General features: G+C 35.2%; 1 protein-coding gene across 1 annotated transcript in view; it reads right to left on the bottom strand.

Moving 5' to 3' along the window:
- Nucleotides 1–365: 365 nt before the first annotated feature.
- The window catches only part of LOC107658008 (integrator complex subunit 6-like), a 22,968-nt gene continuing 14,314 nt past the window's right edge, over nt 366–9,019 (bottom strand). The window contains exons 6-15 of the mRNA XM_016446385.1: nt 8,481–8,613; nt 7,567–7,661; nt 7,157–7,267; nt 6,751–6,966; nt 6,370–6,496; nt 5,712–5,854; nt 5,071–5,299; nt 3,389–3,757; nt 3,145–3,238; nt 366–1,540 (exon numbers count right to left, since the gene is read on the bottom strand). Of these exons, the coding sequence (XP_016301871.1) occupies nt 1,438–1,540; nt 3,145–3,238; nt 3,389–3,757; nt 5,071–5,299; nt 5,712–5,854; nt 6,370–6,496; nt 6,751–6,966; nt 7,157–7,267; nt 7,567–7,661; nt 8,481–8,613 (1,620 nt within the window). The 3' untranslated portion in view covers nt 366–1,437. The remainder of the gene's footprint in view (nt 1,541–3,144; nt 3,239–3,388; nt 3,758–5,070; nt 5,300–5,711; nt 5,855–6,369; nt 6,497–6,750; nt 6,967–7,156; nt 7,268–7,566; nt 7,662–8,480; nt 8,614–9,019) is intronic.

Genomic DNA, 9,019 nt, shown 5'->3' with positions numbered 1-9,019 from the left:
ACAGTAGTTTGTATTTAAAAATATGTATAAATCATATATAAAATTACACAATGATTCAAACATTTCCTTTGTAATTTTTTATTATTTTTCATTGTTTTCATAAAAAAATCATAAAACTTTGTCTATATAATATCAGTTTAAAAAATGTTTTATACAATTCTTAAAATATTTTTATGTCCAGTAGTGTGTATTTAAAAATATGTATAAATCATATATAAAATTACACAATGATTCAAACATTTCCTTTGTAATTTTTTATTATTTTTCATTGTTTTCATAAAAAAAATCATAAAACTTTGTCTATATAATATCAGTTTAAAAAATGTTTTATACAATTCTTAAAATATTTTTATGTTCTTGTAGCAATACCATCCAAAAATAATCTATATCATTTATGAACATTAAAAAGTAGTATACATCTGTTTTTAAAAATGAACAAAACAAACAAGAATGGGGTCACTAATGTAACTTGCGTCTGTGCAATGAAACTAAGCAGTCTTGCGACTTCTCCACGATGAGAAGTGCAGGATGACGAAAGGTGTCATACTGGACAGAATCAAAACTGCTGTGGACCAGTTCATTTCACACCATAGTCGGCATTTCCCATTTGTGTGATGAGCCAAGCGTGTTGTTCTTTTTGGACAGGGTGTTTCATAGGACACTATTGCTTATTGGACACTGAATGATGCTAATCTATGTGACATTACATATCACCACGAATACAACAACAGGCCAGCTACCAAATCTCATAATGAATCTCCAAAGTCATAAGGACGTTCTTCTGAAAAATCTGCTTGAATTTTTTTTCATAGTTGAGTAAAATTGAGCTTGGCGTCCTGATGATTGTAGGGTTATTGCTATTGAGTCTACAATAGTGTACTTCCCAATCCAGAATGCTTTAAAGGTCCAACTGTGTTGTTAACCCCATGACTTGTGGACATTTCATGCAAACACAAATCCATCATAGATTTTCCATACTATTATCAGCTCTGAACTATCCACTGATGCCAAATAACAGTGGACAGACATAATATATAAACATACTTCACGTGACAGACGCTGACCTCTGCCTCGGATGACCCTGTAAAATCACACAGTGGATGAGGCTTGGCTTTTCTGGAGTGTGCTTATTCATTATCTTATGGTTAAATTATGGCCACTTTCAGGCCCGGAAAGCCTGCAAATTGACAGAATAATTCATCAAACCTGGAACGTTCAATTGCTCCATTGTGAGCACTCTTTCAGAGTAGTGACACAATTCAGTAACTGGAAGCGCCTGGACCGGAGCGTGAGCCAGACAGGCCTCCGTCCTCTCTAATTTACTCTCTCCCTCGCTACGTCTCCTCCTAAAGCACAGTACTGAGGCTGATGGGTCGGCCTGCGCTGCCGCTTCTCTGTCGTCTCGTGTGTGTCTCAGCGGTGAGATGTGATGTCCCACTATCTGCTGTGGACGTTGTTGAGTTGTGTGGGCAGCATCTGTCGGTCTTCAGTCTCCTCCAGAGCGCTCTCCAGCTGCTGGATCAGCATACGCTTCTTAAACCTGAGAGAGAGACTGCTATTTAGCTGGATTATATGACATTATCCCCCGGTTTCACAGACAAGGCTTAAGCTAGTCCCAGACTAAAATGCTTGTTTGAGCCGTCTCAATTGAAAATATCTTGCTCTGACATATCTTAAAACATGTCAGTGCCATTGTTCTGTGTCAAGATGCACACCTGTAATGTTTTCTTCTAAGGCATTTTTGCTAAATTTAAAATTTAAGGCCTAGTCCTGGCTTAAGCTAAGCCCCGTTTGTGAAACTGGGCCTATATTATTTATAATAGCATAAATATACTTTACATACTAACAATTTACTTTAAGAAAGCTAAATTCCATATTGTTACCTGCTTTCAGAGAATTTCTTAAACATTTTTTTTCTTTCTGTATTGACAATTTTTCTTCTTTGAAGCATGATAAAGAATTTTTTCACTTATTTTATGCTTAAAAATACTTATGCAAGTTTGCTTCTAAAGTAAATTTATTTTTAAAATATTTTGGTACTTTTATAAGACAAAGTTGTCTTAGTGAGATTCTGCATTAACTATGGAGAGAATCCTGTGCAATTTTATGATGCACATTAATCTTTCAAAATGTATTTAATTTTTTGGGGTTGATTTTTTTGATGCAAAAGTAGGGGAGCGAGGGGGAAAGTGACCTGATATGGGTCCAACCTGAGCCATCTGTTTCTCTACATGTTTCAAAATGATAATTATAAATTCTAATAATTATAACTGAACTATAGTAAAGATAGACAAATAAATGAACATGCAAGAAATAGGTGACCAGTGTTGTTACTGTTAATTAAAACTAAAAAACTAAAACATTAGTTGAAATAAAGCTGAAATAAAATGAAATATAAATATTAGGTGCGAAACTTAAAGGGATAGTTCACCTAAAAATTCTGTCATTTACTCACTCTGAAGACTAAATTAAATCTGTTCATCATTTAAAGTGATCGTATCTTTCCACAAGACTTGGATTAAACCACATGATTCATATGGATATGTTTTAAACACCTTTATTACCTTTTTGGATCTTCTACGTTTTGGATACCTGGTCTTTCAACGGAGGATCTTAATGAAAATATCTTAATTTGTGTTTCAATAATTAAATCTTATGGGTTTGGAAGGACATGAGGGCGAGTAAACGATGACAGAGTTTTCATTTTGGTGAAATATCTCTTTAAACTTAAATGAAAATTAGAAATGCTAACTTGACAACTAACTTAAATCAAATAAGTTGAAGTACTAAAATGACTGAAATAAAAAGTGAAATAAAACTAAATAGAAACTAAATAAAAAGTAGCACATAACACACAGTTACTAAAATTAAAACTGAAAATATGAAAAATGATTCAAAATAGTATTAATTACTTTAATATTATATAAATAATACTAAAACAACAATGCAGGGGACATGAAGAAATATACTCATTAGAGACCTGTGGGGGAATGAACTGTTTGTCTGTTTGCTTGACCAGTGGCTGGGGGAGTATTTAAGAAACCCGTTTATTTGTACAGTCAGTACATGCTGATATTTATTCTCTGTGGTGTTACTGGAGAGAGAAGCATGAGAGGCCTGTGAGTGTTTGAAGAGAGCTCTCACCTGGCTGCCTCTTTGATGGCATGATGAATAAAGTACCTCTGCACTGTCACTGGCCCCTTCACCTCCTCCAGTAACCTGAATATTGTCTCATAATCTGCACAAAAGAATTAGCCATTCAGTTTAGTTTTATTAATTCCTACAAATAATTCCAAGTGCACTCGATTTAAGCTAGAGAATAATTCAAAGAGAATACAGAAATGAATGGGCATGAATAATTAATTTGGTATTATATCAAGATACTCACTGCGGCCAGGCTTGCGGACTTCTTTGAGGACTCGAGTGCGCAGCTCCGCGTTACTCCCCTCAAGGGGAATCATAACAATTGTGCCCGGCGTCGGAGTGTCTCCTCCATTGCCCTCCACCGCCCCCTCCTGGCTCAGGGGACTCAGGTCCTCACAGTTTTGTGTGAGATCTGAGGGTCTCTCATCCAGACAGTTCTCCAGTCCTATTCTCTCCTCCTCGCCGTCTGGTGTCCCCACCTCTCCTGTGTCCTCCACAGGTGCAGGTGCTCCTCCCTCTCCATCCACTCCTCCAGGCCACCCGTCTCCAGCCTCCCCGCCTGGCGCTCGCTCCCCATTGCTTTCTGTGCCTCCTACACTGTTTCCTTCAGATCCTGTAGGGGAAAATATATGACAGCATATTATTACTTATAATGATGGTAAGTTTTTTAATACACTCAATGTTTGCAATAGCATAGTAACTACTCATATGATTTCTGCAGTACATAGCTCATACGCTACCACGCTAAGATTTTTTTTGAAAGAAATGAATAATTTCATTCAGGAAGAATGCATTAAATTGATCAAAAGTGACAGTAAAGACATTTATAATGATACAAGGGATTTCTATTTCAAATAAATGCTGATCTTTTGAATTTTATATTCATCAAAGAATCCTAAGAATGTAATATGGTTCCCACAAAAATATTACACAGCACTGATATTAAGAAGAAACTTTTCTTGAGCATCAAATCAGCATATTAGACTGATTTCTGAAGGATCATGTGACACTGATGACTGGAGCAATGATGCTGAAAATTCAGCTGTGTATCACAGGAATAAAAACAAATTATATATAATGTTCAGTGTATATTTATAATGTATATATAAATACACACATATAGTATATATTTAGAAAATATTTATATGTATTTACATATTTATATTCATATAATTTATATTATTAATAAATATATTTAATATATAATATATATATATTTAATATATAAAATACATATTTTTTCTGAAATATATACATACATGTGTGAGTATTTATATATACATAATAAATATACACAGAACACACCTATATGTTCAAACATATTATGCAAACAAAAACTTTTATTTTGGATGCGATTAATCGAGATTAATCGTTTGACAGCAATAATATATATATATATAAAACAGTTATTTTAAATTGTAATATGACAATGTTTATAAACATTTAAACACAAACTGCAATGTAGTGTTTAAAACTGCAATGTCTTGTTTTTTTTTTTACTAATTATTTAATGAGACTGAAAACAGTGCCATTTTTACACATGACATACTTATTATAGAAATAACAGTAAATTATGCATAATTACATGCAACTAACCCTAAACCAAATGCTAATCCTAACCCTATATTAAGTATATGTTGTTAATTAATATTACACTGAACTTAATTGCATAATTACACTGTAACAAGGACACCTTCAAATAAAGTATAACCTAACATTTTATTTGAAAGAAGATAACTGGATGCTACGAACATGCAATTTGATGAGGTCCTGTGACAACAATGTAGCATACTACTGTTTGAAAGCATGGAATAGTGGCTACTGTTCCTCTTACAATAAAAAAAAAATAGGAGGCAGTATGCGGTGTGTAAGTATTTAGTACACAGCAAGTTTTGAATCAGTCAGCTGTGACTCAGAGGACTTTACCTTTGTGTAGTAGGATGGGTTTAATGATTCCTTGCTGGCCCTGAGTCCCAGTGGGGCCCTTGCTGAGGACATGATTGGTTATTATTGGAGGAGTTTGGGGCCGGCGCAGCAGAGGGGACATACTCCTCCTCCTCTTCAGGGCGGTGCCTGAGTTAAGATCCCCAGTGTTACCCCGCTTTTTATTTTGTGGGCCTGTCACAAACTCATCTGCTTCATCGATCATCATTCCCTGTTGTTGGGAGAAGAGGAAGAAAGAAAACAAAGCAACTTAGCATCTAAGGCACTTCAGTTTTTACCTGTAATGTTTATTATCAGAGGACCCTTTTCACATTTCTGGGGTTCTCAGAAGCAAAAGTCATCATAGTTGGGTGAACTTTTATAGTGGTGAATCAAAATGGAAAATCATTCCCATTTGCTCTTACATCAAAAGAAAACATTCATGATATAATTTCTATGACTTTCCAAAAGACAAAAAAAATCAAGAGCTTGATTACGGTGGTCAGAAGAGAGAAAGATGTGAAATTTGCCAACAATCCCTCAGCTGTTGTATTAGAAACACCCACTCAACAGCAACTAGCTTTCTGAAATTTAATGCCAAAATAATATACCAAGCACTGTCCATAGGTTTGACATGCAAGTACCTTCTTGTCCTGCTTGAATGGGTTGCCAAATGTGTGCAGTCGTTTGGGCTGGTCTGGATCAATCTCACGCAGAGGTGATGGCATCATCTTCAGATACTCCTGATAATTTCCCATCTGCCCCACTGGAATACTGTGCAAGGAGTCTACAGAATCATGGAAAAATATTCAATACTAAACAAATATCAGCTGTCTATTTTTGAACTTTTTTGGATTACATGTCAACATTATAAATGTACATCTAGTGAAAAGAAAACAGTTTCTCTTGTTGCTATGCTAAATGCATCTGATCATTGTTAATATCCACCACAGTAAACAAAATGAAACAAAACGAAAAGAAAAAACAAAACAAACAACTACCATAGACAATATTGTGAAAACAAAGCGAAATGGAATGAAACAAAATGAAAAACAAATCAGCAGAAAGGGGTGTTTAATTCCCGCCCACGTGTAGAAATCGAATATTCAAGCTGTTTATTCATTTTTCTCACCCTGAACGAAAAACGAAAATTTAAGCTGAATTCTCGTTTTTCTGGAAAAGCTTTTTTTTGGCTGTGAGAATTTGCCAAAATTTCACTAATGTGGCCGCACCTTAAGTCATGATTGGCAGATTATGAAGGTTCACTTTGCAGAATGTAATTTTTGTCTTTGGTACAATTACCATCATCCTGGCCTCTGATTAGCTTCTGTGTTGTCCTTAAAAGATTGGAACGCATCCGAGTCACTTGATCTAGAAGGTTCCGTCGTGGAATATCATAAGCGTTCCTATAGGCCTGGGGCTTCAAATCCTTGAAGAGAAGGTGAGCAAATGATTATAGAAGCTACATTTTTACCTAACTTCAAGAAAATCGCATATTTTTAAGTCAGTCAGACTTAGATGTCTAGTCAGAAGAATTCATCAGAATTAACCTGCATCAGCAAGAAAAAGATACAAATGTCTATATTAGCATAACTACATTCTGTCCCCCAAACGTGAACTGAGACATGATTGATTTCAAATAGACCCTGTAATGTAATTCAGCCCCACTCAAACTGTCTGTACCTTGTTGAGAAGTGCAATCTGGAAACCAGCGAACTCTTTGAAGTTCATGTCGATGAGTCGGAGGGGTACCTCGCCTGTGATGCCCTGCAGGAGCTGCTTGAAATCGCGGCGGTGTGCCAGAGACAGGGCACTTGAGTGGTTCTTAACCTTGATGCCCGTCTCTTGAGGAGGCTTCTTCCCGACAGACACAATCAGACGGTCTGACTCAATCTTTGCCTAGAAAATCAAGTACAAATTGATTTAAAATTCTGCATCACTCAGGCCTCAAACAGATAGGATTAATACTGAATGAATACAATATGTTAATATGTAATATAGAACATTTAAAGGAAAGTTATGAGTTTGAATACTATTTTAACTTGCAAAAACTGCGTAGGTTTAACTGTCAGCAGGAAAGAATGCTCACCTGCTGGCTGAGTTTTTTTAGGTAGGAAATGACACTGTAGCTCAAGCCACAATCCATGTTGTCAGAGATGAGATTTGGGGCTCCCATCATCCTCAGCGCCTTCTTGAGAGGCTGCAGTCAGAAAAAAGAGAGGAAGAGTGGAGAAGCAGAGACAAAGGAAGTGAAAATGAGGACACACTCAGGGTGAATCTGCACTCAGAGCACATATCCTTGACCTCATTACAGCTGTTAACAGACTATAGAACAAATACAGCTCATATTACAAGTGACCCTTGAGTGCATCTAACAGCCCATGAATTGTATATTGCATTAATTTATATGCACAAAGAAGTTGTCTTTTTTTGTAGGCAGGACACCTCTGTGCTCTATTGGGATGTCTTTTTTTAAAGTAGGAACGAAGAGTGTCTTACCAAGAGAAAGTAAGGAGGCATGGACTTCATATACATTTCAAAGGCCTGCCGCCACTTGAGGTTTGGCTTTAGCTTGTGCACTTTAAACAAATCATCTGTAAGGAGAATAAGAGATGGTAAGTGTGCTGAAGGACTAAATTAAGTCATTCTCGAGAAGAAGGAAATTAAAGATGTACAAAACATGTACACAATTTATGCAGCAATGTACAAAAAAGTATAAAAGTACTGGATTATATAAAATTATTTTTTTTCAAAATTTTTTTTTTTTATTCCAAATGTAATTCTTTTTCATTATTATTCATTCTATTCTTTTGTGTTTGTGTGTGTATATGCCGTAGAAAATTAGGGATAAGTAAGATTCTACTTTTTTTTAAGAAGTCTCTTCTGCTCATCAAGGCTGGAATTATTTGATCAAAAAATTCAGAAAAAAACAGCAATATTGTGAAATATTATTACAATTTAAAATACATTTAAAATACAATTTATGTCTCTGATGCAAACGTGAATTTTCACTAATATTTTTTTGGAACCTGTGATACATTTTTCAGGATTCTTTGATGAACAAAAAGTTAAAAAAGAAAACAGCATTTATTCAAAATAGAAATCTTTTCTAACAAGCCTTTAATATCACTTTTTATCAATTTAACACACCCTTGCTGAATAAAAGTATTAATTTCTTTTTTTTTTTTTTTAAGGTTTTTTTTCTAAGTTACATTATTTATTAATTATTATTTTTACTCCTTGTTCTTAAATTATTATTAAAATGAGTTTTACATATATTTTATTTTTATTTATCATGGCTAAACAAAGCACCATTGTGTATGAAATGTGCTATAGAAAAAAAAATTGCAATTCAATAAATAAGGTAATTTATAGGATAAGGTTGGAAATGTATTGTGAGGAAACACACGTACCGAGGAGTGGCAACAGGACGGGATAGTTGTAAGGCATGACGAAGAGGTTGACACAGGTGAGCGTAGTGCTGGCTTTCAGGTAGCCGAACGGGTGTGCTGAATCACTGTGTTTGCCGCTGCAGTTCACAAACACCTGGGCGACAGGGGAGAGGAGTTAGCATTGTCTGGTGTCTCCTGAGAGCTCAGCTCTCACATCCAACTCAGTTTCTCAGAGACAAAACCCATTCATTAACGGCTCATTAGGTGACAGGATTCCTCAGAGACTAGTGTGCTATAAATGCCTCTAAATATGCTTATAAATGGATGTGCTCTTTCTAATTTATCTATCATTTACCTTCTTTTATAATGAGGCAAGTAAGCATGTAACAATGTAACCATGGCAAAAGAACAAACACAAATGTTCACTTATATTGGTATTTTTAGAAGAGCTTAAATATATGATGCGAGTAGGAAAAACAAATCAAAAGAATGGAGCTACAAATACATTTCCTGGTACTGACTAAGGTATTTATAGCAAGTGTATATTTATATATATATAT

Source organism: Sinocyclocheilus anshuiensis, unplaced genomic scaffold (assembly GCF_001515605.1).
Source record: "Sinocyclocheilus anshuiensis isolate Anshui unplaced genomic scaffold, SAMN03320099.WGS_v1.1 scaffold227, whole genome shotgun sequence".
NCBI classification, from domain to species: Eukaryota; Metazoa; Chordata; class Actinopteri; order Cypriniformes; family Cyprinidae; genus Sinocyclocheilus; species Sinocyclocheilus anshuiensis.
The sequence above is the reverse complement of the archived record's forward strand: the minus strand, read 5'-3'. Positions and strand labels throughout refer to the sequence as shown.